The following is a 24,644-nucleotide window of genomic DNA, read 5'->3' as shown; positions in this document are numbered from 1 at the left end:
TTGGTTTACTGACGACTCCTAGATTTCATGGCAACATTTTTGACTTATACGATGAGGTTGTATAACTGAAGGCACAAGCCCCATGAATATGAATGTATAGATCTTATTACCTGTGCTGAACCACACTTTCAGTTGATTTCCTTTCCCAGGCACTGCATGTCCTGAAGTTGAATAGAAATGCATACTTCGTCAAACTTAAAGAAAGTGCAACGCTCTATTGGGTTTTAAAAAATACACAGAAAGCAGTTGATTATTTTATTTTTCAAGACAAATATCATATATTTGTATTGGGATCCTTAAGGCATCTTTTAAAGGTCATAACTAGAGTGTTCATTGTGCTATTATTGTAGCTATTTCTCTTGCATTTATTTTCTAGTGACATTTTTCTAGAAATGACAGTTTTCAAATGTTTATAAATAATCTCTTCATCTTGTTTTTGACTGACTGTTACTCAAGATTTGGAATAGATAGTGGGTGAAGGACGTTGGTTTCAGTTTGGTTCAGGAAAGTGAAAATTTTTATAAAGCAGTAAAATTTCGGAGTTCAAAGCATATATCTCAAATTACTGTGATTCTTACTACTTTATTTCAGTCTCACTGAAAATTTGCCATAGATTTTGAAAGCAATTATATGAGGGAATGGCCCTTGCCTCATGTGCATACTGTACATTTCACAATTTTTTTACTGTTCTTATTTCATATTGGTACACAAATGACCCCAGTGCTACACCCCTTGTCAAGTTTGGGCAGACTCCTGCATTCCTGCACAGCCATTTTGCTGTGGTGAAGATCATAAGGCCAGTAATTGCTGCTAGAGCAGATCTGGTAATACCTTTGATAGCATTTGCTGCTTGAGTGACATGTTTAGTATAATGCTACTTAGTGTCTAGAAACCACCAACCCACGCAGAAATGTATATGGAAATTATTTATAATGTTTCTTAGGTTATGAAAAAAGAAAAGATTTATTGGCATTTGAAATAGGATTTTTTTGGCAAAAGAAAACTAGCAGAAAATTGAGATTTTCTGAACCTTGATACCAAAGATTTTTTTAAGGATATGGAAGGTTAATTGCAAATCTGACTGAAAATATACAAGTGGGCAGTAAAAACATAGCAGTTTTGTGTCTGCAAAATGAATTGTTTTCTCATGCTTCATTTTGAAAGCTGTATCACCACATTTTCTTTTTCTTTTAATTTATCTAAATGCAGTCGCACAAATATGAGTGGAAGTGCTGTACTATTGATCCTTACTGTTTTATAGGCTGCTTGTCTCTATGTGTAATCAGTTGCAAGGATGTCTGTAATGTATTGAATAAAGCAGTATTTTATATGTAAAGTATTCACAGATGCTGTAAGAACGGAAAATATTTTCTGTTCTTGAACTTCTAACTCACACATGCAAATAATGGATAAAGAATTGAGCATTTAGAAGTAATGGTGTAGTTATGCATAGGAGAGATTTATGATTTCATGGACTGGTGGCCTCATCATCCTGGGCTGGCTTCTTTACCCAGAGATCTTTTAGGAACTACTTGGATTTAACCTTGTTGCAAATGCCAGCCAAAACTGTAGGAAGAAGACAAGACAACTGAGTAAACCTTGCCATGTTAGAGGTGAAAATCAGCTTCAGATTACACACCTCTTCAGTCCGCCTTTTCTTTTCCATTCTTATGACTTTTACGCAAAGCTGAGGCTGCAAATAATTTATGAGATCTCTTCTGTCTACAGCAAGGAAATGATCCTGAAATCAAAACAAAGAAAAAAAAAACAAACAAAGAAAAAAAAAACAAGGTACTTCTATTTTGCCATTTAAGTAAACAACCTTTTCAGACCTGGAATATATACCTCTGTACTTATCATTGCTACTTGTGAGGTACACAAAAAGGCAGTCATCATCCACCCTGAAGACTGAAATAGGCTCCACAAGAATAACTCTTTCAGTCCCTCCTCTGGGGTCACTGCAGAATCCTTAAGGCTTCTCCGTTCCACACACAAAGACAGTGGCAGAAGTTAAAACCATAATACTTAGGTGACAGTTTTACCATCAAACTGTATTTTGGAGATGTTTTCCAGCATGTCCAAACTGGCTTTGCTTTATGGTATTAAATGAGCTATCCTGTGATAGTTTGTATGAGCTGGAGACGAGGCTCTCTGTCGTTATTCAGGAAGATGAGACATTTTGGTGCACTCAAAGCATTTAATTGCAACAGTGTGTGTGTGTGTGTCTTTATGCCCATTGCAGACAGCTGGTCAGAGTGGTCGGAGTGGTCCGAGTGCGACTCATCTGGCATGCAGCTTCGTGTTCGTCACTGCATTCTTTTGTTTCCAGTGGGCAGCCAGTGCACGGGTAACACCACAGAGAGCCGAGCCTGTGCTTTTGACTCCAACTTTATACCAGGTAAGATCAGTGTTCTTCTGGAAGGATAAATAAAATCTCGCAGCATTTCAAGAACAAAGCATAACACTGTCCCTACACAGAACTTTGTAGAAGAAAAGAATTTGCCTTTTTTCATCCAAAGAGTGCACAGGTCTATAGTGTAGGGCTTACGTTGCTGGACCTGGTGTCCTCATGAAAATCTGCCTCGTGGCACTATATGATGTTGAGCTGTCTTTATTGTCACCACCCAGTATTGCTGTTATTCATTGTCTCACCATTCTGCAGGTCTTTACATCCTATTTGTTAACAAAGTACAGGAATGAGTACAGATATTTTGAAGAACTGGTTTGCTTTTTATTTTAAGGTGTTCTTTAAACTTTGGGGGTTGCTAGAGAAATGTTTCTCTAGGTTTTGTGATTTGTGCATGCAAGAGTGGGTGCTGGGGCAGTTAATCCAGAGATCATTTCATGAAATCCCTTCAGTGAGTAACCACTTAGAAAGTTGCATGCTGCTTGCTGTGTCTCTGTGTACTTAACTCCCCTATGACCGTGGGCAATCATGTCGGTTTTTATTCTATAGCATTTATTGAAACTTACAAACTTAAGTAAAAACAAAATTAAAAAATGAATTAATCATAGCAGTGATTCAAATCACAACAATCTGGATGGTCACGTTTACAGTCATCTATCTGAGTACATAATGAAGTCAGCAGTCTATTCATGGACGGAAATTTATGTTTTCGTGTATTGTTTGTGATGTCATTTTGTTTATTCAGTGCAGCAACCTTTTCTGTTTGACTATGTTATGTATTACAATGTTATAAAGAAGTAAACAAATGTAAACATTACTAATGGCTGATGCATAAACTTGAGGAATATATTCTTTAACTCACAAATGCTATTTTTTCCTTCCAAAACCAATGTGAAAAATGTCAGTGTGAAAGCAAAACCTCCCACATTGTATTTTCCCCTTTTTCTCATCGTCTTGAAGCAGCTCAGTTAATTTTTGTTTTCGTGAATCCCCCACTTAATCCCACATAAGCTCTACATATTGTTTTGGGAAATACACATTTTCAGAGTATGTGAAGTGAAGGATGTCAGACAAATAAGTAGCCATCTCTTCTCAAGCACTCTGTTGTTTTTTTTTCCATTCCCCCTCAAATTACCCAGGGGATGAAGTCGTGGCCTTTACATTCACCTTGTGCATGCTTGCTTGCTTTCTTGGGACCTCACATCTTGCTTTCGCTTCTCAAGATCCTTATACTCAGAGTTCTCGCTCTCCTAACTTCTGTTTCCTTTTCTAATTCTCCTCAGTCCTCTCCCAGCTACTAGACTGGCATATCTACCCTCACGTTGTTTCCTCCTCATCTGCTTACCTTAACTCTGCTCTATGAAACGTACACATACAGAATGATTCTGGCATAGTGCAAAAATGGCTGCTCCTTGTCACTGCTGCTACTATGTTTTCAGAGTTAATCATTATCAACATCGTTTTACAGAGCCTTATGGATTTCTGGCATTTTTTTTCTGCTTTTTGGTTGGATTGTGAATCAATAGCCTTGACCAGACAGAGTACATTACCAGCCTTTAACTAGCTGTGAGAATACTGCTCTGTCAGGTTTATTACTTTTGAAAAGAATGTTGATATAACAGGCGTAAAAAGGTAAAAAAATAAAATAAAATTGTGATCCACTTTAGTAGAAGCCTGTGTTATGTTAGGTATGTGGAAGTCATAACACTTTGTTTCACATCTCATAATAAGCTGAAGTATCTTTTGGCAGAAACCTCCAGCTGGAGAAGAGATTAATTTTAAAATCAGAACCATTAATATAGTATTTGCTTCTCTCCTCTTTTTCCATCAGGCCTGCCTTAGCGTTTCTAATCTTTTTTCCCCAGAATCATACTACAAGGGCTTCTTTCACTGTTCTGAATCTGAACAGATTCAAATTTTAAACTTGCTTTAACAGAATTGAACAGAAAATTGAGAAACTCACTTTCCATGCATTCCTGAAGATGTCATTATGTCTGTCTCGTTTATCAGTCCTTTCCATTATCAAGCATTTTTAATATTCACAGAAGAATATCAGAATGGCCACACAAATTCAGAGCAGAAGTCCATCTTGCCAGTTCCTGACTTCAGTGGTAGCTATAATGTCTAGGAAAGAAGTGAAACAGAACAAGGATATATATCATTCCCCTCCTGTCTCCTTGTTGTTTACCAGTCTTCAACTATCTTCATTTCAGGAGAGTTTTTAAACCTGATATGATTGGTCTGTTTGATGCCTTGAAATAATTTTGTCTCCAAAAAGTTAACTGGGTTTCTCACATATATTGCATATTGGATCATTGTGTGGTGGCAAGGTGGAGAGCATACTTTATTACTCCTCAAGCAGAAGTAATTGCATTTCAGTGGCCATCATTGCCACCCTTCTGTCAACTGTTTCTACTGCTACTAAAGGCATTCTGAGATGGGAAAAACAGAGTTGCATGCTGTGTTCAGATTGTGGACAGCACGTGGATTTGTAGAGACCCATAATTCTAATTTCCTGCTTTACTTGGCTGTACCTAGTATTTTGTTTGCCTTTTTGATTGCTTCTGAACACTAAGCTGATATTTCACGAAACAATCTGAACTCACTCATGGGTGGTAATGGTCAGCTCACAACTATAATTTTGTATGCGAAGCTAGAATTGTTTTCCACTCTACACTGATCTACATTCTGATTCATGTGTCATACTGCTGCATAAGTGGTAACTTTTCTCCATTGTAAGAACTACTCTATTTTCTATCCTCTCCCTTATATCCTATAGCTTCTTTGTTTCCTAAGTAGTCTTTGACAAGGGACTTAAAAACATATCTTAAATCCAGTTATGTTTCCTGCCTGACCCATATCTGCATGATCACATGACAGAGAGGTTTCTAAAGCAGGACAACTTCCTTTCTCCAAATCCATCGTTCTTGAAGTAAAAAGTGGGAAAACTTGGTTGCCAACCCATTTTTATTCAGTATTTATTCAGAATGCTTCCAAAGACAAAATGATAAGGACACTGGATGGAATCACATTTGATTATTTTGCAATTGAGACTCATAAAATTGGCAGTAAAATTTTTGCACATTTGCAAATTCCCTCTTTTCACATTTGTGCTAGATGTGACTTCTAGAAGTAATGAGCCTATTTGAACACAAGATAATGAAATCCTCATTAAATGCACTATTTAGAAGTTCAATATTTTATCAATGTAGTTTAACTCCACAAAGAATATTTTAATCTACACTTCATCTTTTCAATTCAAGGAATGTTCCGAATCAGGAATTAAAAATATGCTACTTCTTTTGCTTGATGAACTAAAGAATCTGAAGATGTCAGGGAACTTTTTTCTCAGTTCCTCAATATCATAGTCAAAGTCTTTTTGACTTTGGATTTGGAGTGAATGTAGCAGAATGTGTGTCTTAAAGCCTTACTGTATCAATCAAATTAATAGATCTCTGTTATTTTTTTTCCTCAACGGAATAAGCAGTGTATTTGTTTTTCTAGAAATATCAGTGGCACGATCCAGCAGCATAGAAGAAAAACGATGTGGCGGTAAGCTTTTCAATTCTCTCTGTGTATTAAATGCTGAAATATTAACTCATTTTTCTACTTGTTTCACATATTGCACAAGTTTTATTCCAACTTCTAAATGCCACATTCTCATTATTTACACTTGGTCCAGAAATAGAGGTGATAGGGACACAGTTACTACAGGATTGCTTACTGAATACCCAGATGTCATTTCTGACCTTTGAGATGAGAGTATGTATTATTGGACTTCTTTTTTTACTTTTCTCCTGTTCCTTTATGTCACTCACCCTTCTTGTCCCAAAAAGAAGTTCCCATTTTAAGCTAGTTTTCATTAGGTTGAAATTTGTAAAGTTGCTGCATCTTTTGCAGAACAGTAATTTCATGTAATACTTTCTCTTTCGGGCTCCAAATGAATAGCAGAGAGCCAGCCTGCTAACCACTTTAATAGCTCAGACTATCTGGGACTCATATTCAGCTTTGCTGCCAAAGACATAACTAAAGAGTAAAAAAAAATTTTCCATCCCAGAAAGCCTGATGCTAGCAAAACAAATCTTGAAAGAGAAAACTAAATTGCTGAGGAAAAAAAAAAAAAATCTAACAGTGAGAAGAAGAAAAAGAAAAATGATCCTTTTTTTGTGTGCTGAGCTATCACACTTAGTCTGTGTTGTCAGGGTAGTAGCTGTGGCCAGTTTTAATATTCTTCCATGCATAGATAAGATGTATTTTTAACCTAGTAAGGGACAATGAAAACACAAGGGTTATGCAGAAGCACTAGTGTGCATGGCAGTGTGTTATGGGAGTCTGGGTAATGCAATTTGATTTTTTCTTAATCAGCAATGGAACTCTGAAAACATTCTGCTAAGTTCTAAAACAATGGGAAACCCTCACACAAGTGTAGAAGGATATTTCAGTAATAATTTACATATTGGGGCAGTCAACGTAGTCACCTAAATATTAGATTGTGTTCCTTTGTTCCCAGTAGGCACGTAAAGATTCTACCTTAGGGATTTGCCAAAAAAAGGACCCACATGCTGGCCTACTTCTCTGTTTTACAGTGAAAAAGATCTAATGACTTTTAGACTAGTGCCAATATTTCAATTTAAAATGAGCTTCATGTGCACTGCCACAAACAAACTTATAGTAATGTTAAGATGAAATTTCAAAATTGTTTCTTTTTTAATCAAAAAACACATCTCCAGTTGGAAATGACAGTGAAAAGCACTGTAATTTATTTCCAGCTAATCTTACTTGTGCCACATCTGACCCAATATCTCTGCCCAGTAACAATAGGGGGCACTTGTGTTTTAGATTTTCTTCTAAAGTTTCATGCAGCAGTGAGCCTTCTCTATGTTTTTATTTCTGAGCTGTAGGTAGGGTGGGTTTCCCATATTGTGATCCCACAGTATCTTTGAAGGGCAGAGCGGACAGGGAAGGCCTGGGTGAACAGTACTATATTCTGGCAGCACACTCTGGCTGCTATGGTTAAACAGCATGCTGATCTTTAAAGACTTTCTTTCTCTTCTCCAGGACGTTCTCCCCTAAGTTCTACTGTTTTTCCCTCATTTCCCCCCTTGCACAGAGAAAAAATTCTGAAGGCTGGGGAAGGGACTAAATTGGCTGTGTGTCAAAGATGCAGAAACAGTGCAAACCAACAAGGAACAGGATTTGAAAGGAGTATGCCACAATGTCAGGGACAGACACCAAATAAGGGGTATACTGAAAACATTTTAAGGGAAGCAGGTCTGCAATCTAAAGATAACAAGATTTTATTTGTTCTGCCTCAAGTCACTACATATATGACAAAGAACCAGAAGAGCAAACAGAGGAAATGATAATGTCGTTCATTGGAAATAAGCCATGTCCATTATATACATAATTTATATATAAAAATGTTTTGCCATAGAGTATGCAGAAAGAAAATTAGCTGGATTTTTCAAACATTTAAAAAAAGCAATTCATTCTTCTGTTGCTTGGGTTTTCACCTTGACTAAGCATTTTTCAGAAATCCCAGTCTTAACACTTACAGAGATTTATGGATATGTATGATTCTCTTAATGATCCCTTCAGGGAAGTACAATGAATTTGCTACTGTAGCGATAAACCATTGCAAAGATGTTTGTGGGAAACACATGAAATTTCCCTTATCATTATTTGAATCGAGTACTTTTCTATCTGCTTCCTCAAACTTAAGCTTTTATTGCTATTACCTTGCAATAAGATTGTTTTCTTCTGTCTACTATGCAGAGTTCAACATGTTTCACATGATTGCCGTGGGATTAAGTAGCTCAATACTTGGTTGCCTTCTTACTCTGCTTATTTACACTTATTGCCAACGATATCAACAACAGTCCCATGATGCAACTGTCATCCATCCAGTGTCACCAGCTCCTCTAAATACCAGCATCACCAACCATATCAACAAACTCGACAAGTATGATTCTGTAGAAGCCATCAAGGTGAGAAGTGGGCTGGGAGCTCTCTATTGCACATCATATAATCCTATACAACCGTTATTCTATTATTCTGTGTCTGAAGAATTTTAATTGCTAGTTTTCTGCACTGACATTTGCACTCAAATTGTGCTGATTGTTAATGATGACGATAGATTTCACTTAAAGTGTTGTAATTACGGATTCTTTCCTTTGTCAGTCCCTATTACGTAGCTGTCTAGATTTGTGTGTAGGCAGAATTTATACAGCAGCAACTTTTCCTGTAAGATTCCAGACCACTACTCAAGGTTATTGTTCTTGTATGCTTTTTTTTTCTTCATTGTGTTCCACAGTTGCTTGCTGAAGAAGTAGATATAGCTATTGACAATCATCATAATATATATTGAAGATAATCCTCTGGTGCCAATGATGTGGCATCAAGGGCACTACTGATCTTCCTGCACTATGTCTTTATACAGGAGATGTATCTAGTTAATACATAGTGGGCCAGACTTTCAGCTAGTATTCATACCTCAAATATTTGATGAATGAATAGTATCGATTTACATTAGATGAGAATCTGGCATGGTATCTATATCATAAGACCTTTGCTTCCAAATGCCTTTTTTTATGACCTTATAGAAAAACTCTGCTGTTTAGATCCACTGACTTAAGGAAGAATGAGCATTCTGGAAGTACTTAGCACGGTATCTTCAGATTATACAATTTATTAATGCAGCTGTGAAGCTTTTTATAAATGATTATATTTCTTAAATCCTACCCAGAAAATCTCATTTTTAATTTCTGCATTTTTGTTTCTAATTAAAGATATTTTAAGAAATTGTCTTAAAAATTCAAGAAAAGTCCAGATGTTGTGATCAGTGAAATCAGTTGATATGTAGGGTTATATGTTAAGGCTTTTTCAAATCCTCCTGAATAACTCTCTGGATTGTTACTGGGCAGCAAAATCTTGAAAAATCTTGAAAAATCACTTTAAAAAAAAAATGAGATGCACTTCTAATACTTCCAGAAATTTTTTCTCTGTGTTGCCTTGGAAAATCAAGTAATTAACATAGTAAAAAGAAAATAATTCTTATTCAGTGAAAGTATGATGAGAGAATAATTTTAATAATTGCTGAATATGTATGATTAGAAAGAATTCTTTACCAAAAAAAAAGTTATAATATTGGGGGAAATGTCTATTACTTTTTTATAGTAGAATTGTTTTCTCTACAAGCATGATTATGCAAATGCAAGTAGATACTTCTAAATGCATTTTTGACTGACTGACATTTCATGAACGTTTGCCACAAAAATTGTCTGAGTGAAATAGCATGTAGGGGCTCCTTTCATTCTATTCCTCTCATTTTCTTCTTTTCTTTCTTATTTTTCCCCAGGCATTTAACAAAAACAACCTGATTCTGGAGGAGAGAAACAAATACTTCAATCCACATCTCACTGCAAAGACTTACTCTAATACTTATTTTACAGATTTCAATAATTATGATGAATACTAATGGGCTTGTGTATTTTCTGGCCTCCTGTAACTCCCCAATCCCCAAGGCCTGTGCTACATGACTGCTCATGTGATTGAGGCTTCAGAGATGAAGTTCAGAGACATTTCAAGCACGATCCAAGCCGTCAATGTCCCATTGCTGCCAAATGCCCAGAACACCTGTTTGTGACATGCTGTTTTCTCTGCGGAGTGAAAGGTTGTTGGCCTTTGGTGTCGGGCGCAGCTGTAGCCCCTTGGTGTTGCTGAACCGCTCATGAGGAACATGTTGCTTCGCTGTTTCATAAGCATTCGGTCAGATTTCTCTGACAAGGGACTGAGCAATTCCTGGTACCCCTTAAAACTGCTCCCGGAGTACAAATGCAATTTTCTTTTTAGGCATTGTCTTTTATTTCCATGGGTTCTGACAAGGGAGCTGTTAGCCACAGAGCCCTCTTTGCAGCCTCCTGAAGCTCACATCACCACAGACATCTTGCAGGGTGTTGAGATGAACAGCAAGAAGAAGCATGGTGGCTTAGCAATGCACTGCAGCAGCACTAGGCTCTGTAGGGCTGATCTTCCAGGGCTGCAGATCACTCAAGCTGTAGTTCAGACAGCTTGTCTGACAGCTTGTTCAGAGGGAGGAGACTAAAGTTGTACTGACGGATATGATCTTGTAATGAAACTGGAGAGCTTCAGGGTAGATGGTTTCCGCATGTGAGCCAAGCTTGGTCAGAGAAAGCCTTCACACTATTTGGCTGAATTATGAGGGTGGTAGAAGGGCACGTCCTGCTGGGAGGCCAAGACAGGAGGGCAAATGGGAAATGCAAATGGGAAGGGCTGCTCGACTGCCAGGGTTGTGGTGGCCTACAGTCAGGCCAGGTATGGGATGATGCATCTGCACCACCATTTGTGTGCTGTCTCAAGCACTGGTGGCACATCGGCATAATCTGTAGAGCTGCTTTCCTCTATCTAGCTTTTATTTTATATGCACATCTTTGACAAAACAAAGCATCATCAGAAAATGCAGATGTATTTGCAAAGCATAGTCTCATCTTATTGTCGCGTTTGGCCCATACTAACCAGCCCCTAAAGGAACCTTCTTATGGTGTTTTAAGTGAGTATCTTGTTGGACATCATTGATGTAAATATTTAAAATCTCATTTGAGTTTTAAATTATCAGTTTTAGTTCCTTTTGTAGTGGTAGGTGAAGAAACACAAAGGATTTGTATACTGTTTTTTCTTTGTTCTGTCTGTCTTCACTCACATTCATGACAATGTCATTTTTCAAGCTGAAATTCCAGATGTAGAAATTAAAAGGGCAGGGGTTTGGGCCAGATTTTCCAAAATTCTTAGTAGCAAGACAGCATTTGCTATTCTCATGAAGCTTGTGAGAAGAACTTTAAAACAAACATTAAGGACTAAAGAATTAGGCTTTCTTGGGCATACTAGATGCAAAGATATCCTACCAGAATGCCAGGAAGGTATGCAGGGAGGCAGAGTGGAAATATTTCCATTCTTTATTCAGAGCCCTTGATCATTAGGATATGCTACAGTAGGCAGACAGAGAAGAAAATGTGCAGATTAAAATGATTAAGAATTGTGTGCAAGAAAAACACAAACTGCACAAAGTACCCAGAACATTGAGGCTGTGAGACTGCACTTAAGCACCACCTTGGTGGTCCAGCCACACCATATGTATCCATGTCAATGAGCAACATTCTTGAATGGAGATAGGTCTGAATGTAGCACTATGCTTCCTATCTCTGTTCTGCATAAAATGAGAAAATGCAAAGCGAGTGGTCTTTGAAAAGCTGTACTGTAAAATGAACACACATTTACCATCTATGAAAATAATTGGGATGAGCTGCCTTTTTTCTCCAGATGAATCATTCTCCCCATTGTTAAAAGAAAGTTCTCCCACCCTTGCACTCGTTTATCTTTAGAAGGGTTGATAACACCCATTTTCCATATTTTATTATTGTTTTATAGTTCATTAGATTTGATTTTCCATGAAGAAATTACTGGACTGCCTTTGAGTAAGGGGAAATTTTCTCTGCAAGAATATTTCATGAAACAAACAGATGGGGAAAGGCTCTCCAAATCACAAGCATGTCCAGTACTGGCATCAGTCTGTTCATGCCAAAAGATAAATTTTTACAATTCACTACATTTTAAAAGTAAGATCTATATTGCTGCCAGTTTCAAGAAGAAGAAGCACATGCACATACTCGCATGCACAACTCTTCTTCTCTGCCCCTGTACTAAGAGCACATTAGTCTGGCTTGTGGATTTTGTATTTAGACTATTAGTTATGAATCCAATATCTTAAAAAATATTTGATGTATGTATTTTTATTTTAACCTTTTTAATAAAATCTATCTGAAATAAGATTAAAAAATCTTTAGTAGATTAAGGCACACTTATCTTTACAGTGATTTGTCTTCCATTCCTTTCATGAATAGATAAGTATGTTAGATGTGTTATATATGCAATGATAATAATCTAGGTTAAGACTGCATGATCATAGGTAGAAGTGCATGTAGCAGATGCTTGGTCTGCTCACACTTCCGTCTCCCAGAGGAGTTCTTCAGACATTCAGATCTCTGACCAACTCCGATGTAATGTAATCTAAAAATCACACCAACTTGACAGAAAAGTGTTCCTTCTAAACATTTTTTTGTCATTTAGCTTCTTAAGTTACATTATTTTAAATCTCATGCAGAGATATATTCAGAATTCTACCTAAAGCAATTTAAAGTCTGATTTTCACATTCCTCCAGGGTAAATGCAGCATTTAAATGAAAATTTTAAATCACTTCAATGAGAAAAATATGATTGCAAGGTCTCCTCATCAATCTAGACTCTGAGAGAACAGGTTGTAAAGCCATAAGACTTTTGTGTCTTCGGTCATTTTTAGAGGACCCCGGGGGCGTGCCAACTTCATCAGTATTTTCACCTTCTAAGTTCTGCACAGTTGCCTACATGGTTTTTAATACATCCTCCTCTACTATATAGAGCAAAGTGAGGTTTCTATTAAATTTCAATTTATTTCATTTAACATATTTTTAGAAAATAGGCTACACACTTTGGTGGAAAGCAGATTTCCACATGAAGGCTCTAATGTTGTTTTGTAAAAAAGGGAACAAAGTGGATACTTGCATGCCAAACTTATTTAAGCTGACAAGTCTGAGATCTCAGACTTGTACAAGGGAAGAATTTGATTCTTATAGCATTGTTCTGTTCTTGGAAAGGGAAAAGCAACTCCTTTAAAATACCCCATGTCCTTTCACATGGATAAAGTGACCTTTTCTGGATAAATAAATATCACCTCTAATGTTGGTAATTAATATTACTAAGCCATTTTTACACTGATTGCATAACTTGTAAAATGTTCTGGTTTGAACACAAACATTTGAGTAGGGGATCGCAATCCTCTGAGTAAATCTGTAATTTTCCTTTCTGTGTAGCACTGCCAGATGAGGTGAGGAGGAAGCAGGACTAGTAGTCTGATCCTACATGGTAAATACTGTTATTAGGTATTCCAAGTTAGAACTGTGCTGCAGTACATGTTTTGGACTTAGTTTAGTGTCTGATGCATAGAGCACATTCCTCAATTGCTTAGAAAATGGACTCCTGTGCTTGCAGATTTGATTTGAGTCTGATGACCTTTACGGCCACTTAAATTACTTCAGGTGAAAGCTTTGTCAGCCATTTGCAGTCACCTGCTGTTGGAGCAGTGTGGTTAGGCCAAAACTAATCAGGAGATTTCTAACTGGAATTAGGGTTTTCTTAAGAGAGGAAGAGAGAGTGGGGTTTAAATGGCTTTGATTTCCAGGCTATTAAGCAGTACTGATTAAAGTCTCAGATGGGTGTAGAACTTTGAATTCAGTTAGCTTTATCAGAATCCCACTATAACCTCTGGAAAAATACCATGCAGTGTACAAATCAAGAGCCACCAAAGCACTTACGTTAAGTGAAGAAAGTTCTCAGAGCATCTGAAGATATAACTGTTCAAACCAGAAAACAAAGTAAGAGGTCCCAGATGCAACAAAAACAGTAATGAGAATAAATGCTTCAAGATTTTTTCCTCATCGTTATAGAACAAATATATTCACTTCTTTCAATGTGGGACCAGTTTTATTGAATTCAGAGCTACATACGCACATTCCTAAAGTTAATCGCATGCATAATGGCTTTGCTGTGTGAGATAATTCTGTAAAAAGTTTGGTCCAAGTTCATCCTGCTTTGCTTGAGGCATGTGACCAATTTTTAGTTGTAGCTGCTGCTGGCACCCTCTGCGTCTCATCAGGGAGACCATCCTTAGACAGGCAGAGTCACAACCCAGAGGAGGCATGTAGAGAGATACACTTATGATTTTCTTTGTCATTTAGATGCCTAAATGTAGATGGGCAAAAGCTAAGCTCTCAAGCACAAGTATGGTTTTACTTGTCACGTAAGTGACCATACTGAGCTCAGTGGTATGGATGTAACAAGTTATTAATTTTAATGTGTTTACAGGATTGAGCCCAAAATATACTGCTTCTGCACAAATCCATGCTCAGTACAAGATGGCCGCAGTAATAAAGAAACAGATTCATTTAAAATTGTTCACAAGCAAATCTGCGTCTTGATATCAGGGAATTGATATGTGTTCATTCTGTGGGGTAGTTGAATTCATTCCTTTCTTTGCTAAATAAATGAGTGATTAAAGAAAATACAGCTTGAGTTCATTTAAAAGCCATTGTTTCAAATAAAGGGTTTTGGGATCTGTGAATGTTTTCCCTTTCTTTCTCTCTTCTCTTTCTCCACAAAAATGAATCCTGCGTGTAGTCAAAATGGCCTTTAGATAGGCAGCTCTGTATGGTTGAATGAATGCTTTGCACTGTGTTGCCACGTGACAAGATTTTGGAACTGGGGTGATACGCAGAGGGAAATGTGCTAAGCAGGGAAGTTTGACAAAAATTTCAACCCCAGCAGTAGCAAGAGGAGGTGGCAATGGAAACAAAAATGTGGAGGAATGTGACTGATGGCTTGGCAAATCCATCAGGAAACTTTCATGGAAACTTTGAGTCTTTTTTGGAACTGTCAAGGACAGGGATGATGAGACTATAACCCCTTGAACAGCCAAGCCAACTGGTTGCTTCAGCGCAAAGCAGCCTGGCTGGCACACATGCCTGATTGCAGCAGGAACCTTGTGCAAGGCTGTGATTGCTGCTGCTCAGGAGCGGATTGAGCTGGAGCAGTTCTCAGCAACAGATTAGCCAGGACGGGATGCAGTGCTTTAGCAAGCACTAAGCACAGTGGCACAGGTGGCATTTTGGCAATATGTGTACTGGCAGGAGTCACAGAGCAGATCAGTAGAACAAAAAAGCTGGTCCTAAGCTCACAGGCTTTGGACTGTCTCCAGTCCGGTCCCAGTAGCTGAGTCCCCATTACTAGTTAGAGCATTCACCTTCAGTTAAATTTACTCGTTCAAAAAAATCCACATTGTATATTCTGAGATTGCTCCGTGGTGCAAATGAAGCAGGGACAGACAAACCTTTTTTTTTCCAATTGGCTCTTTGAATCCAGGTTGGATGTTTTTTCACCCACTGATTGTGGATGATTGCACCCCTACCTTGCTGAGGTAACTGCTCTTCACGAGCAGTTAATTTGAAGGACAGATTATGAAACCATTATGGAAATCTGCCAAAACTTTCTATTGCAAAAATGTTATGAAGGGCTAGGTGAAAACTGTTGTATTGATATTGAGTCTGGCTTATTTTAATTGTTCTGAAACTGAATGTTACTGAATGCAATGCAGCCGTTCCTCAATTGAAATGAATATCTCAACAAAGATGGTAATTTCATAATATCATTTTGGAAAAATATTCCATTAATGTAACTTTCAGCTTTCTCATAATACAATCCTGGATGCTGAGAATGTAGAAATGTTATTTATGCTTTTTTTTTTTTTTTCTCCCGCCCCTCCCCCCCCCCCCCCCAAAGGATTCATCCACAAAACTCACTCAGTGATAGCTTCATATTTTAAAATATTGTGGAAGGTTATTAACAATAACACAGTTTATGTTCCAGGATTTGGCTTCATACTTTAGGAGATAGCCAATGGTTTTGAATAGTTCTCTCTTTTCTAAGCTGCAGCAGTAGGCATCAACTACAAGTTAAATAAGTAACATATTTGAAATAAATGGGACATTTAAGGTCTCAACTTTTAAATAAAAATTTGAAACGAGTAGAACTGCAAAATTACTTTTATATCTGTGTGCCAAAAAGTGTGTTCTGCTGTCATGGCTCTATGTAATGTCCTGCACAGTGAAAAAAATTGTTTTTAATAGCAATATACCCAAGATAACGCAATTGAAATAGAGTTCAGAGATTTTTAGAAATAGTAAACACTTCTGGTTTGGTATCTAGAGAATTCCATTGCTTATTGCAATAGTGGGAGTAAATTATCCCTGCACAGAACTTTATATGGAATTATTTTCTCTTGTTATTAATGCCTCCAAAATCAGCTTCCTTAGTAAAACTTCTCAGAAAAGCTGCTGAAGAAACTTGTATTTAAGAAGCAGCATCAGTTCAGTGACTCAAGCACTGAAGTAAACATGTAGGGATTTAAGCTAACTGCTACTGAACTGCACAGTCATTTCATTGGCACAGATTTTACCTTGAATTTACACCTATTGAGACAGCTAAGAGAATGTCTAGCTCAGTGACTTAGTATTGCAGGGAGGAAATTTAACATAATTTAACACAGAGCTGAAGCTCAACTGGTGGGTTGATTGCTTTCCCATCATACGTCTACACCCTTTAGCTCCCTCCCTAGAGGTATTTCTGCATATTTTAAATGTTATTATTTGATGAATTAGCTTTCATCAAATTGTATTCTATGTATTGGAGAATTGCCACTTCTCTAGTTTCCATTGCTTGTATTGACATTATCTTACTGCCTTGGTTAGCATTCACAATCCTTGACCCAGTATTTTTTTCAGCTTTAATTATATGGATTTTGCTGCCCTTTTCAAGGCATTAATGCCAGCATTACCCAAACTTTATCCTCATTTAACATTTTCCACAAATCAGAACACTTATTTTTAACATACACAGTCAAATCTCAACCACACATTTGTGATCTTCCAAGCCATACCTTTTGATTGTTTTTTTGTAACAGCAGGAAACAATAGTAGACCACAATGGAATACCAAGTTCTGAAGTGATACACTTGGATTCTGTACAGAAGTAAAGAAAATTAACTTCTTAGCCCTTTTTTTTATTCCTGTGGAAGTTTCTTGCCTGGTATTTAGTCAAGGGCATTAGTCAAAAAAGGAGTTTTTGAAGAAAGGATATTTCTTTCTTCAAGTCAGTGTTTACTGTTAATGGTGTGTTTATGAGATTTTTCTGATCCATAAAATTTTAAGTGCATTTCATATCAGAGCATAAACTTGCCACTAATCCAGGCCACAGAGATAGGAATATTTTAAATCTCAGGATTTGGTCTGAAATATGGATTAGGTTCATTCATTCCCTTAATTTCTTGGCTTCTTGATATCATTTGTTGATGCGTAATTTTTTGTTTGCTACTTGGTTTTGTATTTTGCAGCCCTATCAGTTAATAATCCACAGCCACAATAAACCTACCTTTGCTCACGATGTCCAAAGAGACCTGCGCTAGGATTTTCCTGAGGTGTAAAATAGAGCCCACTCTGCTGTGGGCTGTAGGCCAAGCATCTTAGAAGTCTTACAAGTTTCTGCACAATAAATTGGACCTGATGGAATGAACGTAGAACTATCATTAAAAAGTTGGCAATTGCCAGTAGCGTGGTACTTTATACAAGGCCCTGTGCGTGTGAACCAGTCTCCAAGTTTACCACCAGCAATTTGAATTAACTTCAGCAATAGCCCTGTAACCAGCTGACAATGACCTTTTCCTCATCAAAAGTCTGGAGTGGGAAAGCAGTAAGGGAAAATATTATTTTTCTGTTTGGCTTATGTACACTACAAGTATTCAGGTTAAAATGATTTTGTTTGGTATTTCCGTTATGCTATCTGCTTTAAACAAATCAACAAACAAAACAGTCTATTGCCAAGAAATTTTGTCTCTATTGCAAACATGAGAAATAGAATTTGTTTAATTTAACTCTGAGCAAATGTTAAATTATGGAAGCCTGCTTAAGTATAATGAATGCAGTCACAAAATGGTTCCAAAAAGGACTGAAATAATTTAAATATTGAAATGCATCATTGTTTATGCAGCAATTTCTTCTGCTGCAGCTCTGTCCTTGTGATAGATATGATTTTAAGAGCAAACATGAGAATAATGAAAAAACAAATAAAGAAAACACTGACCAAAAGTGTCACATTATACACAGGAGTCTTCTCTTTGCAGGTAAACCCTTTTGCAGTTTGATATCTTAAAGTTATTTTTAGGATCTGTCTGGATCTGCTCCAGACCTAGTTTGCAAATTGTTGTGAGGGGTAATCTTTGTTCAGGTGAAGTCCCTGGCAGCTGGCAAAACTAGAAACACTTCTTTTGTTGAAGTAGATTAAAGAAGGCACATTCAATTTACAGCAAGCCCTGAGGTACTTGTTGGCTGCCTAATGGAGGCCTCCAGCTGTCTAGCCCTATAGGAGTGAGGAGTGAGCCCTTTTGGACCTTTGCTGGTAGCAGGGGTTATGCACCCTGGGACATGCAATGATTGCTCTCAGTTTCCTGATAGGCCTGACTTGATTCTCACTTGGCATAGCAGATGATGATATTGTAACTTGGAAGGGGTTGCACCTACACATTCTCAGACTATAAGAAGGCAGGATGAGCAAAGAGATGGCTTAACCCCTTCCTACTGATGAGGTGACTGTGACACGGAATGGTTAAGGAGCAGTTTGGTCAAGGTACTCAGCCATCTCACTAATGGAGGTAGAACTCTAAATTTGTCTGAAAATCCTGCCCCAAATAACTTCCTTGAAATGTAAACCTTGTCCTGTGGCAAACTTAGTCTCTAACCTGGAGTTTTAACAAAAAAGATCATCCTTTATCTCACAGTGACAGCTTTCAGTTAAAAATGGAGGCAGCAGTCTCCTCCTCTGCTATTGGACTCACCTGTGAAATCCCTAAGGTTGGTGGGGTCTCAGCTCTGCCTGGGAGGTCTGTCACCAGAGAAAACCTGAGGCAAATTCGACAAGCTGTTTCTGCTGGCTGGGTGAGAATGTATTTTGAAGTATTTTCTCATGTCACTGCTCATTAACTGCTTTTGCAGCAAATGCAGATCTTTTAAGACTTTTCCCTGTAATGTAGTGCAGAGATCTACTTTGGCCTTATCTGCCTCGGTGTCAGGAAATGAGAGACAACAAGAGCAAGTAGGAACAGTTCATCATCTCCCTCAAGCCTATCTACAGGATGCCAGAAATCTGCATATAATTTAGGGAATTTCTCCTAAAATAAACTGAACTATTGATATGATCCTCGAGGAGGAAGCAACCATTAACCTGATTGAACTCAAGCACGCTGCTTAGTGCCTTATGAGTCCCCCCTCACATTCCACATGCAGTTCTTAGCAATTTCACTGTGAAGCCAAAAACTGCTGCCAGTATCAAGCACATTAGCACTGAGTAATTGACAGATTACTAGCAGGGAATTCTTTTCTGGACAGGGAGAGAGGGTTTTTAATAGGGTTCCACAGAAACCTGTTCTTGCCACTCTGTCATCTATTGCTCTTTGTATTGATCAGGAAGGAAAAGAAATGCTGAGATTGCTGAGAGAAATAATAATAATAAAAAAAGAATTGGTAAGTAAAGGCGAGCAAAAGCTGCAAAAGCAGCACACTTGATAAACTTTGCACAAGCAAACATACTGTATTTTCACATGGCCTGTGGAAGTTCATAAATACACACGGAAGAAAGAGTGTAAGCCACAAGAAATAGGGGAGTCTGCTCTGAGAAACAGGATAGGACTCAGAGTCATGGTGGATAGTTTGATGACCACGGGTATCAATGGAAGCATTACAAAATCAAGAGTTGTCATCCAACACAGTACAATGGCTGCAAACTAAAACTAGGGATGTTTATATAGAATAAGATGTGAATTCAGCACATATTTATATGAATGCATATGTATACACACTCTATATGTAACCTGAATATTTAGAACAGTTAAGATAATTAATTATTAGGTAATTCCTGGAGAGATGTTATTTTTTCCTCTTTTCTACCAATAAGTGTCAAGGTTTCAGTCTTTAGAGAGTGTTCTTGTTAGTTTGTTTTTGTTTTTTTTTTAATTTATTTCAAGTGGAATTAATTCAAGGCATTCCTATATATGCTTATTTAGAAAAGTCAAGGAAAAAGAATTTTGCTCAGGCCATTTTCGATTTGTTGAACTTCTTTCACTCCTGCCATGACATGTTATAGTAAAAGTCCACACCTACCTGCCACATCCCAAAGCAATTTTATAAGCCATTGGAAACAGCAGTCACACATGGATCATGTGCATCTGATAGAAAAAAAAATGTTAAGATACAACAAATATGGAATCTCATGCTGTCACATTTAAGAAGATTCTTCTCCATCTTCTCAGCTTTTTCACCTGTAACTAAATATTAATATTTGCATGTCTACTGTGTATGTCAATGGCTGTATGCATCAATGATACTAAATTGTTCTGTGAATTCTCTCTTGATGGTATATCTCATCATTGATGACTTTGTGATAATGTGCATCTACACTGTGCACATATTTTCATTAAAGTTAATCTTTTAATTATTTAACTAACTATTACCTCTATATCTTCCTGCTGTGCAAATGACTAAAGTGTTTGTGTCAATCTGAACTATCCAGATGAACAGTAACATGGAACAAGCCAGAAATACAATCATCACTGACCATCTATGGAGACATTACCAAAAAAAAAATCAGTTTTCAGTTTTGAATGAGCATTTTGCAAACATTTTACAAGTGTGTCCTTTTTTTTTTTGCAACCAAAATTATCGTGTATTCCCCGAGTCTTGACATAAATATTAGCTATTGCTGAAGTTCTTCTAGGTTTTTGTCCTTACTTTGAAGAGCCATAATGCTTTCTCTTTATCTGGGGGGCTTCATTCTATGCAGTAATTTATAGGGCAGTGTGGAAAGTAATAGTAATTTCAAAATAAATTCCTGTACCAGTGAGTCCCAAACTTCTTTGGAGTCAACAACAAGGACTGAAAAACTTTTAACGTCATTTTGCGTTTGAAAGAAAGCTGATTCAGAAAGTGCAGAAGACTCTGCAAACTGTTTGCAGGGGCATATATAGCTTTTCCTGGAGCTATGCTTTCACACCTGAAGTAGAGCTTGATGACTGCATGTGATTGGTTATACCCAGGTGTGAAACCAGAGTTCTTTGGAAAGCTATGATCAGTTGCTGTTCTCTTAAGCACATATAGTCAGTGATGTGCCTGTCTGTTCAATAGAACAGAATAATGACTATAAAATAAGGGGAGAATAAAGAGGAGATGAATATTTTTGTTACCAGCATTATTCAATTATATAGTAGAACAGAAGCATCCAAAAGTACTGTTAGCAATCTTTCCTTGAAGTCTTAGCTATGTTGCCCCTTGACAGCTGTCAATATGGATCATTTATTCCATAAAGAACATTGTAACCTTCGAGCTCTTTACAAACTTTGGTCATGTTCTCCTGAGCTTTCCTTTGTTATATAAGAACAATTACGTGAATCACAGAGATTAATTTGGTTTGTTAGGCAGATAACAACAGAGGTTTAAAGATTAAGCTGAGGCATCATTCAGAATTGTAATGGGCCGCTCATTCTGAGCTCTCCAAGGGGTGGATATCACCTCATTAAATGCAGTCACTAGAAGAATACTATTTTAGTTTCAATTTTAGCTCCATTTAGCAGATATTTTCTAATGGTATTGAGTATGTCCTTAATTTGCCTCTATGTAATGTGAAGCAGATATCCTTGAATAAGAAACTCCGAAAAAGGCAGATTAATTCTTTTCCCCTTACCCCCGACGTAGCACTCTCCTTTAGTACAGAGACAATCAGTGTTAACAGCAAGACTGTAAAAAACTCTATTTTTGCATATGTGCAGTGACAAGATGTCAACTTGGAAGGCAGGTGCTCTCCAGTGAGTGAATTGTAAAAAGGTATGCATGCAAACCTTCATAGCAATGTCAGAGACAGTGGGAAGGACAACCGAGGTTGAGAATTAAGAGTGGTCTTCTATGCAGAAAAAATATGGAAATGAATTTGCCTGGAGTATAAATAAAATCAAAGGATCAAAAATAAAGTTCTGGACAGGACTGAGAGAATGGCAATCACCAAAGAACTCTGAAAAGGCTATCAGAGAAAGAGGATGCCCCCAGGCAATGCAATTCTTAGTAGGAAATCCTTCTCAGATGTACAATCCTTCAGAGTGAGCCACGCAACACCTACTAAAGCGTGAGATGCCCAAGCATCTATAAATGTGTAACATTTGCATGGTATTAATGCCCTTGATTTTCATCCCTCCTCCAGGAAATCACCCAGCCAGTGCCTCAAACTCCCTGAAGGATGTTGGTGGGTGGGCTTTCCCCACGTGAATGCAAAATGCTGCCCATTTGACCTGGCAGACTGCAGTCACTTTGTAGTTGTCAACACAACCAGTGATGAAGGGGCAAAGATGGTGGAAATGACTGGCAGCGATATTTTCTCCAGGCAAAAATAGATTTACAAATGAAAATGAAAAGAGCCGTCGATGTACTCAAACAGCAAGGGGAAGCAGCCTGGTAAGGTGAACGTGTAAGTGCAAAGGGCTTCCTCTCATCTACCTTGTCCTGACTGTCAAAACAGAGAAAGAGACTTTCCTTCTGATAACCAACTGGAGTGTTTCAGATAGAGGCTAAAACTGGTTGTAATGTGAAGCTGATGGAGATAATGAGGCAGTTCATAACAGGAAGAAGTTCTTAGGGCATACTTCACCATCCCCCTTTCCTTTTGGCTGACATTGACTGTTTTATGTACTGTGGTTTACAGAGCTGCCAAACATCATGCAGGGAATCTGACAGCTTTCTTATGCCTTCCTACAGACCAGACTGACCTCCGTTTGTCTGGACATATAGAGCACCACTGTGCTTTTGTCATCTACCAGGGCCCCTTATGTTTCTGGCACTGCAGGTAGTCTCACAGATGTCCAGTTTCCTCTCTCCCTTTCCTGTATTCCCCTATTCATAGATCCAGGTTGGCACTGTAGAGGCAACAGCTATTCTGACAGTCAGCAGAGGGAACGAACAGCAGATAACAAGAAAAAGAGAAGGGAGACAAAAGCAGGAGGAAGGAGAAAAGCACTGGAGTGGCCAAGGATTGACACACAGTAAGAGATGAAAAATCTGAGCCCCTGGACTGAAAGATGTCTAATGCGTCTCAGCTTTTGACATCAGTGAAATAAAGGTACCCACAGTGTAAGAGTGGCTTCACACAGACTGAACTGCACTTCAGATGTACTGAGTTTGTTCAGAAATTTTCTGTATGTACTCAGCTTGAAGATGCTCAACATGACAGGTCCAGAACAGTGTTGTGAATATATGTAGAGCTGCTGCTCTGAGAGCAGCTGATGGGAAAAATTACCAAGCCTCAACTTGCAAAAGTTACTTACTTTAGCTCTGGGTAAGATAGAAAGAAGTCTCTTTTCCACCAAACTACAGAAAAGTGAAGAGAGATCCATTATGGGCTGCCTTTTTTCTTCACCACTTCTCTCAAAGATGTTGTGCAGGCTAGACTGACCATGTATTATAATGATACTATATCCAAGAGTTTTGGTGTGGCTTCTGTATAATATGTATTACGACGACAAGAACTGAAATAGTTGTGGATGCTCCCTCCTTGGAGATATTAAAAAACACTTGGACATAGTCTTGGACAAGAATATCTAAATGGTCCTGTTTGAGTAGTGTGGTTGGACCAAATGACATCCAGTGCTCCTTTCCAGATCAGAAGGACCAAATGACCTTCCAAGTCACCATTCTGTGAATCTTTGATTCTATTCATTCTGTTCTCAGCAGCTCCTGTGCCGCTACTTAGCTGGACATGTCTCAGGTTAACATGACCTAACAAATTTTTGCTAGTCAAACTTATAAGAGCAATTCTGAAATAAAATCTGTAGTAAGTATAAGACATGCCTGGATACTGTGGCAAATCCTTCATAGCATGTCTTTTTTAATTTTTTTTTTCCTCCACCTGAATAAGTTAGATGCACTCATATTTGAGGAAAATTATTATTTCTGCACACCTGTCTCATTTTTTGCATTACTATGGAATTGAACAAATCACAAAACCACCAGTTAAAATCAATATAATAGCTGTTCCTTCTGTTCCTCTACAGAAGTTAGGTTTCCTCTACCCAAATCTGTCAGATGCAGTCCTTTAATGCCCAATGACACCATCACAGAGAGTCAACAGTATTTAAGGAGCCAGCACAACTCTCTTCATTTGCAGAAGCTATAAAGGGCAAAGGAGTAGTACAACTGTCATTTGCATGGGAATATAGCTGCCCTGATGGGGTAGAAGATGAGCCAAAAATGTACCCTTGCCATAAAGAAGGCCAATGGTATCCTGAAATGCATTTGAAATGTTGCCAGCAGGTTGAGGGAGGTGATCCTTCTCATCTACTCAGCATTGCTGAGGCCACACCTAGTGTAGTGTCAAGTTCTGAGCTCCTCAGTACAAGAGAGACGTGGACATTCTGGAAAGTATCCAGCAAAGGACCAAGAATGTGATCATCAAGAGACTGGAGCTTCTTTGCTGTGAGGAAAGTCTGAGA

The 24,644-nt window shown here is 37.9% G+C and overlaps 1 protein-coding gene across 6 annotated transcripts in view; it reads left to right on the top strand.

Moving 5' to 3' along the window:
• Window positions 1–14,636, top strand: part of SEMA5A (semaphorin 5A) — a 313,513-nt gene extending 298,877 nt beyond the window's left edge. For 5 of the 6 annotated variants that reach the window (XM_048939888.1, XM_048939884.1, XM_048939886.1 and 2 more), the window contains 4 exons: window positions 2,243–2,398; window positions 5,912–5,959; window positions 8,183–8,394; window positions 9,765–14,636. In XM_048939888.1, coding sequence (XP_048795845.1) covers window positions 2,243–2,398; window positions 5,912–5,959; window positions 8,183–8,394; window positions 9,765–9,884 — 536 coding nt within the window. In that variant the 3' untranslated portion in view covers window positions 9,885–14,636. Of the gene's footprint in view, window positions 1–2,242; window positions 2,399–5,911; window positions 5,960–8,182; window positions 8,395–9,009; window positions 9,075–9,764 lie in introns of all 6 variants that reach the window. The other variant, XM_048939889.1, reaches the window with a different exon arrangement.
• The last annotated feature ends 10,008 nt before the right edge of the window (window positions 14,637–24,644 follow it).

The sequence above is a fragment of the Lagopus muta genome, chromosome 3 (genome assembly GCF_023343835.1).
Source record: "Lagopus muta isolate bLagMut1 chromosome 3, bLagMut1 primary, whole genome shotgun sequence".
In the NCBI taxonomy this organism is placed as follows: domain Eukaryota; kingdom Metazoa; phylum Chordata; class Aves; order Galliformes; family Phasianidae; genus Lagopus; species Lagopus muta.
Note: the sequence above shows the minus strand (reverse complement) of the source record. Positions and strands in the feature narration are given on the sequence as shown.